A 22,292-nucleotide genomic window follows, 5' to 3' on the forward strand; every position below is an offset into this window, starting at 1 on the left:
ACGCCTCCTTTTTTTCTGGTCAGAGCCTCAATATCTCTTGACATCCAGGGTTCTCTCTTCCAGTCTCACATTGCCTTCACCCTCACAGGAAAATGGAAACCTTGAACTCGAGCTATCTCACTTTTAAAACCCTCCCACTTGCTCAAAATCCTTTTGCCTCGAAACAAACAACTCCAATCATCCCCTGCAATCCCCTGTCTAATTCCAACAACATACGCCTTGCCAAAATTTAAAAGTTGAATCTGTGGATCAATTCTGACCCTCCCATAACTATTTTAAAATTAATACAACTCTAACCACTTTTCCCAAAATGCTCCCCCACTTTATCTCCACCTATCCTGCCCTATTTCCCAACAGTAGGTCGAATTTGTTCCTTCCCGAGTAGGTTATTCTATATATTGATTGTGGAAACTTTCCTGAACACACTTAACAAATTACGTTCCATCTAAGTTCTTAACCATCTGGAAGTCCCAGTCTATGTTCGGAAAATTGAAATCACCTATTATAACAATCCTGTTTCTCCTGCAAGTCTCCCCAGTCTCCCTGTATATTTCTTCCTTAATTCCCATTGTTAATTTGGAGGCTTATATTGCAACCGCTATAACATTACCATCCCCCTCTAACGACTTCGTACCATTCACGAAACATCATTGGATATTATCTCAGTTATTTCAACTTTAAATACTGATGTGATACTCGCCTTAAACTGTTTCCATTGACGTTTCTCCATCGCAGGCATAGTGGAGATATGGAGCTGTAAATGGATTGGAGCTGCACATTCTGTCACTTCCAACATTTGGCTGCAAGTTTCCCCACACTGGGCAGCGACCTAATACAGTGTTACCGAACAATGCTACATGCCTGGATTGAGATAAGAACGAACAAGTGCAGTCTGCACAGCTCCCCACGCTGGACATTTAGCCCATGATAATAGATCAAGCATTGGTGTGGGCTGCACAGAGTTCCATTCTGGGTATTGCTGGGTTGCATTCAGCAGTACGCTAGTCGGATCTACTCAATGCTCCATCCTGAAAGTATAATGGATGGAGTGGTTATGTGAGTTGGATTGCGAATGTGAGAGAGCTAAACATCTGGCAATACCTTTATTTTTTGTTTTCAATCTTGTGTTTGGACCCTGTGTCCCAGCCTCGAGCAGCTGAATGACTGCCTCCTCTTCCTGTGTCCCCGTCCTGTTCCTGTGACCCAGTCTCGCGGAGTTGAATGACTGCCTCCTGTTCCTGTGTCCCATTCACGAGCAGTTGAATGACTGCCTCCTGTTCCTGTGTCCCAGTCTCGAGCATGTTGAGTCACTGCCTCCTGTTCCTGTGTCCCTAATCGATGTTGTGTGAAAGTAGATGTCCTCCTCCTGCTCCACAGTAACAGGCTCCAATAGGTCTGTGCTCAACTGCTGCTTCTGTGGAATGGAGTTGTGGGACTGAAGCCTCTTCACATTCTTTACCGTTTTTCTTGAGTAAAAGCCCTTATCCTGTTTCTGTAAAACACCATCAAAATCTGAATGATTTATTTTTGTACTTGACTGTCAGTAATTGAGCAAACAAGCTGACTGACAGTATTCAGAAGCGGAATAACCACCTTCTGTTCCCATGTTAAACACTCAAGGGTCAATAGACTCTCAGAGATGTACAGCACAGAAAAAGATCCTGCGGTCTGGTCATCCATACAGACCAAATATCCTAAATTAATCTCGTTCCCCCTTGCCAGCAGTTGGCCCATCTCCCTCTAAACACTTCCCATGCATGTATCCATCCAAATCCTTTTTAAAAGGTGTAACTGTACCTGCCCCCACTACCTCTTTTGGCTGTTCAATCCTTACACACAGAAGTGTCTGTGTGAAAATGTTGTTTTAGCGTCCCTTTTTAAATCTTTCTCCTCTCACATTAAACCTTTGTCATCTATATTTGGACTCGTCTATCCTGGGAAAAGACATTGACTGTTTACCTTATCTATGACCCTCATGATTTTATAAACCACTTTAACGTCACCCCTCAGCCTCAATACTTGAAAATAGCCCCAGCCTATTCAAACTCTCCCTGTAACTCTAACCCTCCTACACCTGCAGCATTCTTTTAAAACTATTCTGCACCCTTTCAATGTTGACAACATCTCCCCGACAGCAGGGAGACCAGAATTAAAGGCAATATTACAAAAATGGCCAAATATCCTGTACAGATCCAACACGTCATGCAAATGCTTAGAGTCAAAGCACACACCAATAAAGGGAAGATCACCAAGTGCCTTCTTCACTATGTTGTCTACCTATGACGGTACTTTCAAGGAACTGAAAACCTGCACCATAAGGTGCCTCACAGGACAGCGATCTGGGTTTAATTCCATCCGTGAATGACTGACTGTGTGGTGTTTGTACATTTTCCCCGTGTCTGTGTGAGTTTCCTCCGGGTAATATGTTTTCCTCTGACAGTATAGAGATATACGGGTAAGGGTAGATTGACCATCCTAAATTGTGCATGGTACCCTGGGATGTGTGGGCGAGGTGGCTTAGCCATGGGAAATGCTGGCTCAGAGGGAAAGGATAGGGGTTTGTCCAGAGGGATACTGTTGAGAGGATCGGTGTGGACTCGATGGGTAGAATAGCCTGTTTCCTCACTGTAGGGATTCCATAATTTCTATGGAGTTATCCTTGATTGGCAACTTTCAACAGGACCCTACCTATACTTCATCCTCTGATATTTCTTGCCAAAATGCAACACCTCACATTTATCTAAAATAAACTCCATCTGCCACTCCTCGGCTCACCTAATCAACGCCTCATTATATTCTGAGACATTATTCTTCACTGTCGACGTTACCACCAAATTTGGAATTATCTACAAACTTACTGACCATACTTCACTTACTCAAGTACAAATGATTTGCATAAGCAACAAAAGACTCACTATTGATCTTTGTGGCACGCCACTAGTCACAGGTCTCCAAGTTCAATGAACAAATGTCCACTGTCACGCCCTATCTCCAATATTCAAGAAAAAATTGGGCCGAAATGACGAGCTTTCCAGGATTCCCGGCTGTCTAACCTTGATAACTAGTCTACCATGTAGAACATTTTGGTTTTCTTACTGAATTGCATAAAGATAACATCCACTGTCCTGCCGTCATCAATCATCTTCTTCACTTCCTCAACAAATTCCACCCAGTCAGTGAGACGTGATCTCCAATGTACAAAGCTCTCTTCAGTCCTTGTCTTTCCAAATGCATATACATCCTTTCAATCAACCACCCCCCCCCCCCCCCCCCGCCCCCACGGCCAACAATTTAGTCACCATTGACGTCAGGCTCACTAATCTATAGTTAGCTGTATTTTCCTTACTTTCTTAAATAATGACACTATGTTAGCAGCCCTCCAGTCTTTTGACGCCTCACCAGTGTAAATCAATAATACAGATATATCAGCAAAATGCTGAGCAATCTCTTTCCGAGCTTCCCACAACCTTCTGGGATACAACTGATCAGGTCACAGGGATTTGTTCACCCTTGTATGTTTTAAAATGTCCGATATCTCCTTGTAATATAGATACTATTCAAGATATCACTATATATTTCTTCCTTCTCTCACTGTTGTAAGCTCCTCTACATTAAATACTGAGGAGAAATACTTGTTTAGTAACCCTTCCATCTCCTATGGTTACGCACATAGGTAGCCTTACTGACCTGTAAGGTGCCCTATTCTCTCCCTAGTTATTATTTTGCCATTAAAGGACGTGTACAGTTGCTTCAATGCCTCCTTAACCCTATTTCTAAAGCCATCTCATGTCCATATTTTTCTGGCTGAAGTTCCCCATTGACTATACACTTACTTCCCTTTTCCCCCTCTCGGGACTCACTTGATCTCAGCTCTGTTTACCTGACATATGCCTCCTTCCTTATCTTGACCAGAGCATCAATATATCTAGCCATCCAGCACTCCCTGCACCCACCAGCCTTGCCCATCTCACTAATAGGAACACGATGGCTCTGGACTCTCTGACACCAAGTTCTAATCGCCTTGCATTTTCCAACCATCCCTTTACCTGCGAATAGGGTATCCTAATCAGCCTTTCACAGGGCTCACCTAACACTTTCAAAATTGGCCTTATTGAAAGTTAGAACTTTAATGTTTACATCAGGTCTTTCCTATTCCACAACTAGTTTGAAACTAATATTTATGTGTAACAGATTTGAAAGTTAAATAAACACTTCCTGCCCCTCTGGAACAGGTTCGAGAGGCTGAATTGGCTCCTCCTGTCCCTCTGTAATAGACTGGAGAGGCTGAATGACCTCCTCCTGTCCCTCTGAAATAGACTCAAGAGACTTCATGGCATTCTCCTGTCCCTGTGTAACAGATCCGAGAGATCAAATGACACAGCAACCCGTGGATTACGCACTGCCGGTAAACTGTATCTAATGGGGGTCCAACCATTCTCAGTTACAGAAACACAGAGAACACAATGTACTCCAGGTGCCCTCTCAGTAACAGCTCATACAGCTGCAGTGACACATCTCTTTGTTTTGAATGATTCTGTTGGCAAAATGTGCCAATATTCCAGTTTTCCACCTTTTCAAGTAGCAACAGACTAATATGGGCTGAATGGCTTTCTCTTATCCCTCTGTAAGTTGCCCACAGGGACAGAATTGTTTTGTCCAGTTCCTGAGCAGCAGTCTCAATGCTCTGTCTCAAGGTTATGAAAGGATTTGATAACAGGGCATTAAAACCTATTGGCCTCACACTGGTTAATAAGTACCGTACTTTGTGTTCAGGGATCTAGAAACTTGCCCAATAGACTTTTTTTTATGCAGCCGATCTGTTTTTTTTTTGTAACTGCCTCCTTTCATAAACAGAGTGGAACATATATAGACTGCTGCAGTGTTCTGTTAATATTCCCATAGACAAGGAAAAAAAGATTTAAAAGATTGAAAGATTTATGGTCCATCCCTCAGCAACCCTCAACCATTCCATCCAAAACCAGTAAATGAAAAGTGATGTATGGAACTGGTTAACTGAGTCTGTTTGTTCAGTGACTGTGATTAATGCCAACCTCCATGGATTCTAATTATCCCAGTGGAGAGTGTCCATCTTTTAATGATAAGTTTCTCCGTACAATGTGTCAACCCATAGCATGAGCGGGAGCATCACCGACAGCACTGACAGGGATCAGCAAATCCAGAGAGTGGGGGAGAAGAGATAAGACTCTGAGAACATTAGACGGGAATGTTCCAACAATGGATCAGAATTTGAGAACATTAGACTGGAATATTCCAACAATGGATCAGAATCTGGGAACATTAGACTGGAATATTCCAACAATGGATCAGAATCTGAGAACATTAGACAGGAATATTCCAACAATAGACAGGCGCTTATCCAATTATGTTTGGTATTTTTCTGCATTTGATTGGTTGTCATTATCATCGCAGATCTATTACGCTCTTCTCATTTTTCAATACTTCTATTATCCCTTCCTGGCTATCGTTGGTGTTCCTGGTGAGTGTCACTGTCCAGATTTTGTTTTCTATAAACCAGTTATCACTATATTATTGTTATTTCATATAGTCTACACTTCTTGCCAAAATTATTGTTCCTGTGGAATCTCTCAATACAGATATTCACTTTACAGACCACTACTAACTGACATCAATGAAGGTGTTCAATTACTGTCTCGCTCTCTGCTCTGGCAATGTTACTCCGGGTCTCTATATTGACCTATTCTGTTTCAGGGGAGAACCATAATTCAATATATCATTGCCTTTGCTGTTAAGGGCATGGAGGTCATTGTCTACTGTTCTGGTTACAAACTCCACTTCCTCTACTGTTTCCATCCCATCCCTGGACAATATCTGCAGCAGAAGCAGACACGTCACAAATGTGGTAGATCCCTTTGACACTGAGCTGATTCTTGACACCATTCCTTGACCATTTCTAACTTGAGATACACATCACTCCAGAATATGTCTCACTGGTTCATTCCATCTGCTGTTTGAATCTTGAGATATGAAATACAGTCTTAATGAAGGCAAGAATCTGCTGCTGATGCTCCCGGCTTCAAACCTGCCCAAACAAATCTGATTCAAACTCACACTAAACTCCCATCCATCTGTCATTCATGCACGCTGACGTATATTGCTGTTGTGTCTGGCAATGCCTTTATTTTAACATTCTCAAACACTTTACCTCGTCTGTCCATGAAACTTCTCTCGTTCTCTCTGTTGATTAACAAAAAGCCTGCCAGTTGTTCGTATTTAAAATTGTTTTCTTCATGTGCGTTCTTTCTCAGACAATGAGTTTCTCATTTAACCACGTCAATCACGCGCACACACACACACTCTCTCTCTCTCTCCCTGATGAACACACACACACAAGCAGAGAGAGCAAACCTTCCCATTGTAGGCAGTAACCTGATGTGAATATATTTAGGACATGATAGCAAAGTTTGCAATACTCTCATACTGGGCAGATAGTGCAATTTACTGAGCAACACGCGAGCATGATCTGCACAGCCCTCCATGCGGGGCTGTCATCTTGTCCCAGTTAATGTTGTTTGTGATGTTCTGTGAAGCAGATTCAGAATTTGATGTAACAAACCATTTCAGCTTATCTGGCAATGCCTTTATTGAATGTTCTCATTCTTGTAATTTTACTCACGAAGATCTCACTTCTCCAATTAGTCCCACTGCTCTGACTTTTTCCCCATATTTCCACAACATCTTTTTAGTTAATTAACTGTCTGTTTCAGTCTTTAATGTGAATCTCTCTGTCCTTTTGTATCTTTCCCTGGCCTTGGGTTTTGGCTCCCTACTGTATCGAGTGCTGGCATTGTGTAGCTCAGAAATAATGAAATGGGGTGTGATAAGCGGTTGTTCACTTCCTGGTATGTCCCATATGATGGTCCATGGATAGGCGTGTTTCAGAAGTTATGAGAAACATCGTTGTAACTTGGTCAGTACCTGTGGCTGTCCCTCTCTGGTGATCTTGCGATCAGTAACACGAGGTAGCCCACTGAGTAAAGGACCATGCACCTGATTGCCTGATAATGCTGTCACTTTTTTTTTAATAAAAGTTTATTTTATCCTTTTTTTAGTAAGAGATCTTAAAGGCCAAACTGCCTACTGAAAACGGCTCAAGTAAATAAATTACCGGGCTTTTAGGGTTTTTAAAAATAAATTGTAGTAACAATGTCCAGCTGGCACAGACCAGGATTTCTAGGTTTCTTTTTATTGTAGCTATAACAATCACCAGGTGCTTGGGGTCCCAGAGGTTGGAAGGTTTAGTAAATTATCCCGAGCTGCTATTCTCTCTGGAACCTCACTTGATGCTGTTTCCTCCTGGATTGGAGAACTGTATGCAAGAACACATGCCTGAATGTTCCTTTTTACCAAGGGGTGAGTTTAGGTGATGTTAGTATATTGGAACAGTTCATTTGTAGAAGGTACTGCATCCATTATTCGGTTAAGATTTCCAATATTTAAGTTATTCTAAATTCCTCCTCATTTTGTCTGGATTTTCATTAGAGTGTTTAAATATATTGCGTTTTACTTAATGGTGAGTGGTTTGACTAGTAGCATCACATCTGGAACACCCACTTCACATCTACCTTTAAAATAAGGAAAGATCGGCATCCAAGCTACATTCTTAAAATAGTTTGAGGCGGTCTGATTTGTCTATAGCAAACTGGGGTCTCTTGTCTGGTTCTAAGTCGATAATACCAAATTGGGTTTACAATTACAATCCATACAGTATGCAAACAGGCCATTCGACCCAACATGTCCACACCGACCCTACGAGGAGTAACCTACCCAGACCCATTCCTTTACCCTATTGTTACACATCTACCCCGACTAAGGCACCTAACCCACACATCCCTGAAAACTATGAACAATTTATCATGGCCAATACACCTGACATGTACATCTTTGGATTGTGGGAGGAAACCAAAGCATCCAGAATAAGCTCATGCAGACACTGGAGAGTATGCACCAGGAGACTATTGGGTTCAAAGGTCGCGTATGGTAGTTGCTAGTGTCTTTTTTTCCCTATGTTGAATTCGGTTGGTATTTTTTGTATAAAGATTCAGTCACCAAGAATTCTCTGGGTGTGGAAAAGTGAAGTTGGGGGTTTTACAACAGGTAATGAAGGCAAAACTGTAGGAATTGACAGACAAGCTGGAGTTGGGTTTGCGATTGTCTGTGAGAAAATGAGAGATAATTACAGCTATAGCTCGGCAATTATATTTGGTGGAAACGCCATCAGACTCTTTGGAAATGGCTGGAATTCAATTTCAAATGAGGCACTTTGAACATGAGAAGGAATTGAAACAGTTTGAATTATGATGAAAATTAGAAATAAAAGAAAGGGAAATGAAGAAGAAAGAGAAAAAAAGGGCAGAAGAAAAGCAGAGAGTTTCAACTTAAGAAGTTAGCAATTAGAGAATAAAGTTGACAGAGAGGGCGGAGATGAAGATAGACGGTCGGCTGGATGAGGAGGTTAGTGAGGTTGAGCAACCCTATTGTAAACAATGGCCTAATGGGGATCTGTTTAAATGCATCCAGGCGTTCTCCAAATTTGATGAGAAGGATGGGGAAGCCTTTTGAATTTCGTTTGAGAAGTAGCTAAGCAAATGCAGACACCAGTGACCATGTGGATTTAGTTGATCCAAACAAGGCGGATAGGTATTTGCATCCCTATCGGAGGAGGTATCTGGCCAGTATGGAGTGGCCAGTATGCCAACTGAAAGTGTATATGAACTTGGGCCAGAAGCTGACAGACAGCATTACAGGAATCTAAAAAAGGGTCTCCGGTTAAACGCGCATTGAGTTTGAAAGGATCAAACAAAGTAATTTTGAAAGGTGGGTAAGGGTATTAAAAACTGAGCAAACCTATGACACTCTTAGAGAGATTCTTATTTTGGAGAAGTTCAACAATTCACTTCCTGCAGTCGTGAGAACTCGTGTGGAAGAGCTGAGAGTTAAAATGGCAAGGTGAGAAGCTGAAATGGCTGATGATGCTGATTGAGTTCAGAAATCAAAGCTTGGATTCTGTGAGAGATTGAAGAATGTGTGAGATCTTCTTAAAACATATACCTGTGAAAGTAAGGTTTACTGGCATAGGCCAGTAGTAGCAGGTAAAGAGGTTACAGCATTAAGAGGGACGGAAACATATAATTCTTTTACACGGAGACATGGGGAGCTATGTCATTCAGAAGGACTATTGAAAAGATGAGGAGTGCTCCATTATGTAACGTGTGGTTGGTGGGTCCAGCAGAAACATTAACAGATTTATTTCACACTGGGGAAGGAGGCCTTCGGCTTGATGTTGGCGTTCCAACATTTCAGATTTACATTGCCAATAACATACATGAGACAAATCTTTTTCACTGATCGTGACCCCTTAAAGTTTTTGGAGAAATTTAGGGAGAAGGATACCAGTCTGTTTCGATTGAGCTTATTATTGCTGCCATTAAATTTGAAATTATACAGGTGATAGGACGAGAAAACCTAAGTTTTGACATCTTGTGGAGACTTGGATGAAGAAAGACAAAGGCATTCTGTGGCCGGAGTAAAATGACTGAAATCGAAATAGTTGTGAATATTTGTATGCTCAGAGTCAATGTAATATATATGCATTTCAGTCTGCTAATAGAGGAAGATTAGGAGGTCTAAAAGGAATCCACATTTGTGCATTGATGGATTATTTTATTAAAGAATGAGTTGTGAAGATATTATCATTATAAAACGTTTATTTACTATTGTTTTTTTTTGAAGAGACGTTTTAAAGGCAGAGGTGCAGAACTGCTGTCTGAAAACAGTTTAAGTAACTAACTGAGAAAGCCTTTAGGTTTCATTAAAACGGTGGATACAATGGAAGGACAGTGGCCAGCTCTCCCAGACCAGGTTTCCTCATTTTGTTTTTAGCTGCAGCATTCAGAAGCTGCTGGGGATCCCAGAAGGGTTGGAAGTTTCAATACATGATCCGAAATGCTTTTCTCTCTGAGCTCTTTGTTGATGTTGTAACCTCCAGGATTGGCAAACTGCTGTAAGGATCTGCATTTGAATATACAAAGCAAAGCAGTGTAAACCAAGAGGGTACGGTATCTAGTGTTTATGTAAGTGTTCCAACATATAAGCTCTCCCAAAATATTCTTTTCTTTGATTTTATTTTAACTAAAGCATTTGAATAGATTATATTTTGCTTAATGTTGAGTGGTTTGACCAGTCACAACATATCTGGAACGCACACCTCCCATCTATATTCAAAATAAGGAAAGGTTTTGGGTCTGAGCAGCCTTCTTAAAAATATTTTGGGGAGATCTGGACTGGTCCACAACACTTGTAGCCAAGGGATTTGTGATGACTCCTGTAATTGAAAATTAAGTGGAGGGGCTGGGGATGGTTTGCTGGAGGTTGTGCTGTGAGCTGCCTCAGACATGCAGGGAGACCTGAGGATTTGGTGACCCAACGCTGGATGCAGCATCTGCGTCTGTTACATGAACAACAAATGGAGCAGAGGCTGCAGAGAGGGGAACTCTGAAACCACGCAGTGAGTGTGTGTGGTGAAAGGGATCTGCTGTATCCACATTGGGTTTTCCAGGTACAGCTTCCCAAGCTTCACTTAACCCAGGAGCAGAGTGTGAGGGGACACTGATTGAACAAGGAGCTGGTCATAGAATGGTATCACCTCCACCTCCTTCAACACGACCTGCAGTTTCACACCAGGGGGAGGATGATGCTGGCAGTGGCTGTTAGGGTTACTGTTTCTCATACAGCTTCTATGATCCAGAACATTCCAGGCTGGACAAGGTGACACATCCATCATTTCCCAATATCTCAACATCAATGTCACCATTCGGTGATGGAGGATATACATGGTGGATGAGGTAAATACATTGTTTCTCCCACAGCAGGGAGCTTCCGGGTATATCCAGTATAGTGGGATTTCCGATGGTGTACAGTGCATCTGCAGAGTACCCATGTCAATGGGGAGAGGTAGAGGAACTGAAGGATTTCTCTCTCTATTAATGTAATGCATGCACAGTATATCATGTTGGTGAATACCCACTGTCCTGGTAGCAGTCATGGCCTCTTCATTCAGAAGCAGTCAGGCATTTTCATCGTCATCGGGTCTCCACGTGGTAAGAAATGAATATATCTTGGATAAAGGACATCCTCTTGATGCAGGTTTCAAAACACCATCCCCACCATCAATCAATCACATCAAAGTATTCCATGTGTACGCAGAGCAATGTGGTCACTTGGAGTGTCTGGGAGCTGACAATCAGGGATGGAGCAAAACCTGCCATTTCTGAACGGGTCTGAGTGAACCTCCCAGTACACAGTATTACTAGGTCCTGTAATCCCTCTCCATTTCAGTAACATACTGCCTTCCATTATTTCTGTAAATGAAATGACAGGGTATATCATGTTAGATTCCACCTGACAAACTATTATCTATTGTCTTTACCTCTCTGAATCTATTTGCAGACTCTCCACCCTCTCTTCATAAAGTAATCTCTTGCTTATCACAGCGACATCACCAAACTCAGCATCTGTATATCTGTTCCATCTTCCTGATCATTAATATAGAATGTAAATAGTTGAGAACCCAGCGCTGGTCACTGTTCTCTCTAACTGCTTTATCCTGAGTGCCTGCTTCCTGCATGATACCCAATCCTCCCTCATTCCTATACAACACAGTCCAACAGTTGAATAAGAACTAGGAGAATTTGTGAGGAATCCAACCGCTCGATGAGGCTGATGTCAACGCGGCCTCTGTTCCAATTTCCTGCCATCTCTCAATCCTAAAACTCTAGTCTCTTGTTGTAGATTGCGCCACATGAAAACAAAATCACCCACATCTACACTTTCAATTACTTTTCGAATTTTACAGAACTCAATGAGATTTCCTTTCATTCTTATAAACTCGAGCGTATCGGCCTAAACTGCTCAATTTCCCTTCATAAGACAAACACTTCAAATATGGAATCAATCGAATGAAGCTCTTCTGAATTGCCTCCAATGGAAATATCTCATTCTGCAGGACACCCAAACTGTACTCCAGTTGCAGCCTCACTAATGCCTTGCATAGCTACACCAACACTCCCTACTCTGTCCTTTTATAAGTAAACACTGAAATTATGTTTGCATTTCTCATTACTTGCAGTACCCGCATGCAGGTTTTCTGTGATATGCAAGCAGACATCCAGATCCCTCTGCACCTAAGCACTTTGAACTTTCTCGCCATTTAGATAATAATTTGTCTCTCCATTAATACTGGCCAAATTGAATAGCACCATTTTTTTTTCTCAAGGTTTGTGAAGGTTTGTAGCTCAGGTTGAGATTTGGGGTGTATGTTTGCTCCTTGAGCTGTACTTTTGATATCCAGACGTTTCGTTACCTGGCTATATAACATCATCAGTGGCGACCTCCAAGTGAAGCGAAGCTGTTGTCTCCTGCTTTCTATTTATATCTTTCTCCTGGATGTGGTTTCTGGAGTTTGTGGTGATGTCATTTCCGGTTCGTTTTCTGAGGAGTTCATTGATGGCATCTAGATTTATGTGTGGTTTATGGCGTTGTGATTGGAGTGCCAGGCCTCTAGGAATTCTCTGGCATGCCTTTGCTTAGCTGCCCCACGGTAGATGTGTTGTCGCAGTCAAAAGGGTGGATTTTTTCATCCGTGTGTAGGGCTACGAGGGAGAGAGGGTCGTGTCTTTTTGTGGCTAGCTGGTGTTCGTGTATCCTGGTGGTTAACTTTCTTCCTGTTTGTCCTACGAAGTGTTTGTGGCAGTCCTTGCATGGAATTTTGTTGATGTCATTGGTTTTGTCCATGGGTTGTACTGTGTCTTTTAAGTTTGTTAGTTTTTGTTTGAGAGTGTTGGTGGGTTTGTGTGCTACTAGGATTCCGATGAGTCTCAGTAGTCTGGCTGTCATTTCTGAAACTTCTTTGATGTATGGTAAGGTGGTTAGGGTTTCTGGCTGTGTTTGGTCTGATTGTCGTGGTTTGTCCTTGAGGAATCTGCGCACTGTATTTCTTGAGTATCCGTTCGTCTTGAATACATCGTATAGGTGGTTCTCGCTGTTTTGCGTATCTCGTCTGAGTTCGTTGGAATAGGGTCCTGATACAGCTTCATTTGTGTGTGTTGAGATGATTGCTGGTGTAGTTAAGTATTTGGTCAGTGTTTGTCGGTTCTCTCTATATGCAGGTTTGTAGTTCTCCATTGTCCTTTGTTTCGACTGTGAAGTCCAGGAATGCGAGTTTGTTGTCGGTTTCTTCCTCCTTGGTGAACTTTATGCCTGTGAGAGTGTTGTTGATGATGTTAAATGTCTCTTCTATCTTGTTTCATTTCGTGATGCCAAAAGTGTCATCTACGTAGCGAACCCAGATATTTGGTTTGATGATTGGTAGGGCTGTTTCTCGTCCTTGCATTACCGCTTCTACTATGAATCCTGATAAAGTGGAGATCCCATGGGTGTGTCGTTGGTTTGCTTGCAGACTATGTTTTTGAAGGTGAAGTGGGTGGTGAGGCACAGGTCCATTAGCTTCATGATATTTTCTTTGGTAATGTGATTGATGGTGGTTGGTGTGTGTGTGATGGTCTCTTCTAAAAGTGTTGTAAGTGTTTCCGTTGCCAGGTCGATATTAATGGAGGTGAACAGTGCTGTTATGTCGAATGAGATCATTGCATCGTCTTCCTCTATGTTGGCGTTTTTGATGATTTTTAGGACTTCCTGGGTGGAGTGGATGGAGTGTTGTGACTCTTCTACTAGGTATTTTAGTCTTGCGTGTAGTTCTTTGGCTCGTCTGTAAATTGGTGTTCTGGGTAGTGCGACTATGGGTCTGAGGGGGGCTCCTGGTTTATGGATTCTTGGTAGTCCGTAGAATTGTGGGGTATTGGTCCCATCGGGTTTCATTTTCTGGAATTCTGTCTTGTTTAATTGTCCGGAATTGTGTAATGTTCTTAGGAGATAAGTAATTTTGCTTCCTAGTTGTGTGGTCGGGTAAAGCGCCACCTGTTGGTAGGTGTTGGTACCTGCGAGTAGTGCATTAGATTTTTCGATGTCGTCCCTTCTGTTCAGGATGACTGTGAGCGACCTTTGTCTTCAGGTAATACAATGAAGTCTTTGTCTTTTTTGAGGTTTTCTAGGGCTTTCTTTTCTTGTGTGGTCAGTTTGTTTTCCTTCCCTCTTTCGGCTGAGAATAGGTGCAACTATCTGTCTGATCGTTTGTTGTGTTTCTTCCATGAGATTGTTGCCCTTCAATGTGGTTTCTAATGCCGCTAGTAATTCCTTCTTGTCAGCGGCTCGGTAATTGAAATTTAATCCTTTGACTAGTACCGCTTTTTCTGTGTCTGATAGGGTCCGGTCTGATAAGTTCTTTATCCATGCCCCTGTGTTAGCGGTTTTGTGTTTTTTTTGTGAGTTTGTCCAGTTTTTTCTTCACGTCCCGATTTTTCTTTATCTGTCTTTGTCGGTGTTTGGTGTTGATGGCTTGTTCTATCACGTCTGACCATACTTGGTTTGTTGCTTGTTTGAATAACGGCTTATGGCGCGCAATTTCCCGTTTGTATTTTCAGAGTCTGTGGTGGGCGTCATTGATTAATTCTCGGAGCATTCTGCGGCCGTTTTGTTCTGTTAAACTTTTGGCTTGAGGTGTTTTTATCGGTGTTTATATTGCAGACATTTTGGCAGTAGTTGTTTTCTTAAACATTCATGCAGGAAGTACAGCTGTTTGCGAGTGGAACTCTCTCGGATGGCATTCCTTTCCCATCTACTGGCAAGTTGTAGCGTGTTGCGCTCATGGCTTTTGCAAAGTTTGTGAAGGTTTGTAGCTCAGGTTGAGATTTAGGATGTTGGTTTGCTGGCTGAGTTGTAGGTTTGATATCCAGACGTTTCATTACCTGGCTAGATAACATCAATGGTGGCGACCTCCAAGTGAAGCGAAGCTGTTGTCTCCTGCTTTCTATTTATATCTTTCTCCTGGATGTGGTTCCTGGGGTTTGTGGTGATGTCATTTCCGGTTCGTTTTCTGAGGAGTTGATAGATGGCAACTAGATCTATGTGTTTGTTTATGGCGTTGTGGTTGGAGTGCCAGGCCTGTAGGAATTCTCTGGCATGTCTTTGCTTAGCCTGTCCTAGGATAGATGTGTTGTCCCAGTCGAAATGGTGGCTTTTCTTTGTGGTGGTACTCCAAACACAACGCCAGAAACAAACATATAGATTTAGATGCCATCTATCAATCTCTCAGAAAACGAACCGGAAATGACATCACCACAAACCCCAGGAACCCCATCCAGGAGAAAGATATAAATAGAAAGCAGGAGACAACAGCTTCGCTTCACTTGGAGGTCGCCACTGATGATGTTACCTCGCCAGGTAATGTCTGGATATCAAACCCACAGATCAGCGAGCAAACATACACCCTAAAATCCCAATATTTCTTCACTTTAATTTTCCTTGCTAAATGTTGGCCCATTCACCCAACCTATCCATATAGATTCAAAATCTCTTGCACCATCATTCTGAAGTAATTTCCCATCGATGTTAGTGTCATCTGAAAATGTGGCATCGTATTTTCTATCCCATCAACAGAGTACAGTCATTCCATCGATCACAAATGGTTGAGGCATGAGTCCTGAAATCAATGGCACCCCACAAATTACATTTGTCAAAAGAAAATTATACATTTATTCCATCTGACTCCATTTTGTTGCTTCACCAATCCTCCATCCAAGCTAATATATTACTCCTAGACCCATGTTGTCTGATCTTACCACTTACTCTTTGGAGAAGCGACATATCCGATGCCTTCAGGAAGACTAGATATGTTCCATCTCCAGGATTCCCATGACCCACCTTGTTTGTGACATCTTCAAATAACTCAAGCAAACAATTCAAACACGGTTTAGCCTTCGTAAAACCATGTCGACTCAGATGAATTGTGGTTTAACTTTGCAAATGTCCTGAACAATGGACTCTACCAATTTGCCTTAAATTACAATAGTTTATTGTTACACTTTCATCCATAATGTATACCATTATTACAAGCTCTTCCCTTTCGAAAAGCTTTACATTTTCTTTGAATTCCTGATTAAAAGGCACACGTTTTTAAGAGATTTGGTCCAAATGCTGTGTAAGAGCCACGTGTCGCTGAATGGACTCATTATCCTGCTGGTGTACACACTCGATAGGCTGACGTCTTTCTGGTGTTCACATGTTGCCATCTCCAAGGCCAGAATGGCATCCTCCTGTTGATGCTTTAGAGGATTGGGAGATTATGGAATCTTACTGTTGCTGTGTAACATTTTGAGGGACTGATGGGTCTTCTCATACTTCTCCATAACAGGTAGAAATACTGAACGGTCTCCTCATGTATCCCGGAGATGGGACCGAGGGATGGATTGTTCTTCTCTTGTTCCCACACAACAGACACGTGTCTAAATTGTCTCTTCCTTTCTCATGAAAGAACTGTCAGATAGTTTTTAATTCTTATCCAATTCCCTTGCAATAGGCTCGGTTGATCTGAATGGCCTCCTGTTATCCCAGTGTAACAATCTCCAGTCAATGTGTGACCTCTTCCAGTTCCTATGTTACAGACTTGAGGAGGCTGAATGGACTGATCCTGTTGCTGTTTAACAGGATACTGGTGCAGCATGGCCTAATGTTATAGGCTCGAGGGGCTGATTGGCCTCCTTCTCTAAATGTATATCAGGCTCCAGGGGCTGAATAGCCTCGTCCTGTTTTGGTGTAACAGGGTCGAAGGCCTGAATATCCTCCTGTTGTTCCTGTGTAACAGGCTGGAGAACGGAATGGATTCCTCCATTATCTGTGTAATTCACTTCACTCGTTCACTCCTTCTGCCATTTATGTTCAAATAAGATCATCTTTAATCTTTGTAAACTCCAATGGCTACTGGGTCAACCTGATCATCATTTCATTATAAGCTAGCAACTTCATTGCAGGAATCAGTTGAGGGAACCATCTCTGATCTGCTTCCAATATAACAACATCCCTTCTTCATTGAAGAGATTAAATCTGTACACACTACTCCAGATGTGATCTCACTAAGAGCCTGTACAGCAGCAGCAACACTTTACCGGCCTGCTGGAAGATTCCCACCCAGGTTAGAGCTGTCTCAGCTCTCTGGGGGGATACAGAGCATTGTTGGAAGATCATTGTCTTTCTCTACTCCATCAGCCTTACGGGAGATCTGGAGTAATTATTGTTTGAGAAGATCATAAATGATGTGGCGAGATGATCTCTACCATCAATCTCCCCAGAGCCCTCATCGCTCAGATTCCACAGAATCTAGTAAGGTGGTGATTAAAAAAAACAGAAAGGAGGAGCAAACATTGATGGGAGTTATATATCAAAGTGAAAGCTGCAATGCAAATGTTGGACATGTTATAAAACAGGAAATGAGTTATACACATTTGTGGCTACTGCAGTGATAATGTACTGTTTAAGTTATATCTAAACTCTGCTAACCAATTGAATGCTAATGCTGGGAAAAATGGATTTCATGACCACGTGTGAGATGGTTTACATGAGCATTATGTTAAGCACTGAGCTCGATATCAGTTGATTTAGGAATTGGTGTTGAGTGATCAGAAGAGCTAATTGAAAAATTTGCTGGAAAGGACATTTTGGGAACAGTGACCACAATGTACTGGTTTTCTTTTATGCTGTTTGAGTACACGACAGTTTTTGTTTTATTTGAAGTAACTCTTATAAATCTGAGTCATGCAAGCCATCAAGGTGTGAGGAGAAAGTCGGGACTACAGATGCTGGCGATCAGAGGCGAAGAGTGTGGTGATGGAAAAGCACAGTCAGGCAGCATACTAAGAACAGATAAATCGATGTTTCGGGCATAAGCCCCTCATCAGGAATGAAGCTTATGGGCCAAGGGGGCTGAGGGATAAATGAGAAGGGGGTGAGGTAGGGGAGAGGTTAGCAGGGATTGCAGTAGGTAGATGAAGGTGGGGTTGAAAGTGATAGGTGATGAAGGGAGACGGACCGCCTCATCTACTGCATCCATTGAACCCAATGTGTTCTTCTCTACATTGGCGAGGCAGAAGGTCACCTTGTGGAACATTTCAGAGTACATCTCTGGGATAGCCACATTGAACAATTCCATCGCCTTGCGGCTGAGCACTTTAACTCCCCTTCCCACTCTGCCAAGGACATGAGGGGCCTGGAGCTGCTCCATCGCCAAACCCGAGCCACCAGAAGCCAGCAGGAAGGAAGCCTCCTCTTCTGCCTTGGGACCCTCCAAACACAGGGGATCATAGTGGATTTCCCCATTTCCCCTAATCCCACCCTATCCCACTCCAACCTTCCAAGTCAGCACCGCACTTTTGTACATTCCTATGCGTCCACCTTCCTTGCTATCAATCTGGTCCACCCTCCTCTCCGAGTATCACTTTCAACCCCACCTTCACTTACCTATTTGATGAAAGGAAGCAGCTTAGAAAAATGCCAAGTTGTAGTAATCCAGTGGATTCAGAGAAATGTAGGACCCAGCAAAGGATGACCAAGAAACTGAGAAGAAAATAGAAAAGAGAAAAAGCATGCAAACGAAAGAAAAACATAAAAACTGCTAAAAAGCGTCTATCAAGGTATGAAAAAAAATAAAAACGTGGTCAAATGTGGAACAGTTGGTGTGCGTTCAGGATAGTTTATTGCAGAGAACAGAGAAATCTCAGGGAAAAGAAACAGTTTATTTGCATCTATCTTCATTGGAAGAATGTCCAGAAATTCTTCCAGAAATACCAAGTGGCCATGGGACTTATGTAAGTAAAGTCTAAGATTATTCTGATCAATGTTGAGGTCATCTTTGAAAAGAAAGCTGGATTGAATATTTATAAATCTGACAGACCAGATGTACTTCATACAAGGATTTATGAGGAAGCAGCAATAGACATGTTGATTGCATCGCGGATTTTTACTTTATCTTGCGACACATTCTCGAAAGTCATTTAGCCAATCTGTATAAGGCAAAGGTTACAAATATTATCCAACCATTTAAGAAAGGATGAAGATGGAGAGGGGTGAACTACAGAGCAGTTATCTTGTCATCCGCAGTCGGGTGTCTGTTGGACTCGATTACAAAGAACATGCGACTACATATGTAGAAGGTAATAACATCACTTGGGAGTGTGGGAATATACCGATGAAAGGAAAACCAGAAGTGGCAAACATTTTCTTTGGAATGGTTTGAAGATGATTCTTGTGGACAGAGGCAATGAAGAACCAATGGATAACGTAGAGTTGAATATTCATGAGATTTTTTTAAAAAACTCACAAAGTAAGCTCATAAGAAAAGTTAAAGCGAGAGGTATTAGGAAGAACATATGAAAATAGCAAAGAAAAAATTAGTTTTACATTCAGGTGATTGTAATTGGAATATAGAAGACGTCATGCACCAGTTGTATCGAGTGTTCATGAGAGTATTTTGTATTGTTCGGAATCCCAATCTAAGAAATAAGATATTGACTACAGAGGAACTGCAAAAGGTATTATTCAGATTCATCCCTAAAACGGCAAGATTTTCTGATGTGGAAACTCACCCTGTGATCTCGAGTTTTGAAACATGAGAGGTGGTTGCAGTGAAACTTAGAAACACAGAGGGGACTGAATAACAGGGACATGGAGAAGTACAAGTAGGCGAGATCTGGGAGAATCCCACGATATTCTACACGGACAAGTAGAGCAGAATAATCAGCAAACAGTTAGTGTCCATTAGAAACCAAAGGGGCAATCTGTGTGTCAAGCTGGAGAACATTGATGGATTGTTACATGAGACCTTCGCATCTATTTTACTTTAGGGACGGAGAAGACAAGTACAGAATTCAAGGAGATGGACGGGGAAACTCTTGAACAGATTGATGTAAAATACGAGACAGGATTTGAGGCTTTGTTCTGTATAAATTTGGACCTATCTCCATGTCTGAATGAGTTGTATCACAGGCGGCTGTTGGGGTGAAAGGAGGAAAGACCCTGACTGAATATTTTAATTAGGATCTGACCAAAGGGGAGGTTCCAGAGAACTGGAGAACTGCTAACACGATTCCACTTCACAGTTCGGGTGGGAGAGATAGACCAGGGAACTATAGACGAGCGGGTATTAGGTCACTGTTAAGGAAACTACTGGAGAAAATAGGGAAGGAGAAAATTGAACTCCAATCAGAGTCGCAAGGTCTGATCAGGGATAATCATCATGACTTTATCAGAAGGAAGTGACATCTAATGGATTTGATTGAATTAGTTTGAGGAGGTCGATTCTTTAGCTTTGTAGGAAAGCCTTTGACAAATTTCCAGCTGGGAAACTGAAAAATAATGTAAAATCTCACAATATAAATGATAACTTGACAAGTTACAACGAAAATTGTCTTAGTGGCAGGAGGCAGAGGGTAGTGAGAGAAGGCTGTTTGTGTGACTGGAGACCAGTGTCCCCTGGTGTACCACAGGGATCAGTGCTGAGTCCCTTATTGTTTGTGTTATTCATAACAAAAACAAATGTGAATGTGGAGGGGGCTAGGTGGAGAGGCAGGGAGGTGTGATAAGTAAGTGTACGTTTGACATAAAGATTGACCAGTTGGTTCGCAGTGAGCAGGAAGGCTTTAAGTTACAGGAAGATGCAGATGAAATGGTCAGATGGGCAGATCAATAACAGATAGAATGTAACCCTGATAAATATGAGGTGATGCACATTGGGAGAAGGAACCAGGCAGGGGAGGACTCAATGAATGGCAGCACACTAGGAAGCTCAGATTGTGCTTCTCCACACATCCCTGAATGTGACTGGACAGGTTAATGCTTAAAAATGTGTTGCTGGAAAAGCTCAGCAGGTCAGGCATCATCAAAGGAAAAGGAGAATCGATGTTTTGGGCAGATTCCTGAAGAAGGGCTTATGCTCGAAACGGCGATTCTCCTGCTCCTTTGATGCTGCCTGACCTGCTACACTTTTCCAGCAACACATTTTTTAAGCACTGATCTCCAGCATCTGCAGTCCTCACTTTCTCCTGGGCAGGTTAATGGACTAGTTAAGAATTGGACCTTGAGTGTTGTGTTTCCTAATCAGGGCGTAGATTATAAGAGCTTTCAGGGCTTTGGTTCGGCCAAAATGGAATACTGTATGTAGCTCTGGGAGCCACATTCCAGGAAGGATGTGATTGCACTGGAGAGGGTGCAGAGGTGATTCACCAGGGCGTTCCCTGGGATGGAGCATATCAGCTATGGAGAGAGGCTGGATAAGCTCGGGTTGTTTACTTTGGAGCAGAGAAAGCTGAGGAGTCAGTGATTCAGAAGGATAAGATTATAAGCGACACGGACAGGGGGATAGACAGCAGCTGTTCCTTTTAGTCAGAGGGTCAAGAACAAAGGAGCAGGCTTTTAAAGTGAAAAGTTTGAGGCTCAGAGATGATTTAAACATTTTTTCACCTCGAGGTGTGGGCTTCTGGGATTACTTCCTGAGAGGGGAATTATCACGAGTAACCTCACAATCGTTAAAAAGTACTTGGACAAGCACTTGGAAGCGTCATAACATTCCAGGCTATGGGACTGCTGTAGAAAGTGGGACTAATATAGATCGTGCTGTACTTCTGTTGGCACAGAGTCTTTGCTCCTGTGAGTGCACCATGTGGAAGGTCAATTATTGGAGCATTTTAAGGCAGGAATTTATGGGTTTCTGAAGAGTTATATTCATAAGGGTTATACGTGTGAACTGTAATAGCTTGTTAAATTATGTGAGAAATATGAGACAACAAGTGTAGTTTCCTTACAGTTTGGAACCAGAGAATGGAGAATGTGGGACAGGGAAATGGCAGAACTATGAAGCCACTACTTCAGTTCTGTCTTCACGAAACTTTCTAACAATATAAGGAAAACTAAGTCTGATGTGGGAAAATGATAGAGTACGTGGAACATAGAACATAGTAAGTAAATGGTTTAGCAGAAATTATTGTGGCTGAAAGTAATAGTCATAGACAACACTAACATAGATTTATGAAATGGGAATTATGTTTGAGAAGCAGACTGGCTGACAAACGAAAGAGCAGTAATGGATGTAAAACATTTTGATTTTTAGGAAAATGTTGGTAAAGCTCCAAGCCCAATTTGCAGTATCAAATCTGAGTGGATTGGGGCTAATATATGGACATGTTTCGAGAATGGGACAGCTGGCAGTAAACAGTGAATAGAAATAAACAGACTCATCAAGCAACAGCCTGACATTGTCTGTAAGGTATGATTCTGTGAGTATGACTATGACCTAGACACCCGATCACCTTCCC

General features: G+C 42.1%; 1 protein-coding gene across 1 annotated transcript in view; it reads right to left on the bottom strand.

The window, feature by feature from the left end:
* Nucleotides 1–1,140: 1,140 nt before the first annotated feature.
* The window catches only part of LOC132814428 (uncharacterized), a 44,996-nt gene continuing 23,844 nt past the window's right edge, over nucleotides 1,141–22,292 (bottom strand). The window contains exon 3 of the mRNA XM_060823484.1: nucleotides 1,141–1,492. Coding sequence (XP_060679467.1) covers nucleotides 1,250–1,492 — 243 coding nt within the window. The 3' untranslated portion in view covers nucleotides 1,141–1,249. The remainder of the gene's footprint in view (nucleotides 1,493–22,292) is intronic.

This window comes from Hemiscyllium ocellatum, unplaced genomic scaffold (genome assembly GCF_020745735.1).
Source record: "Hemiscyllium ocellatum isolate sHemOce1 unplaced genomic scaffold, sHemOce1.pat.X.cur. scaffold_819_pat_ctg1, whole genome shotgun sequence".
Classification (NCBI taxonomy): Eukaryota; Metazoa; Chordata; class Chondrichthyes; order Orectolobiformes; family Hemiscylliidae; genus Hemiscyllium; species Hemiscyllium ocellatum.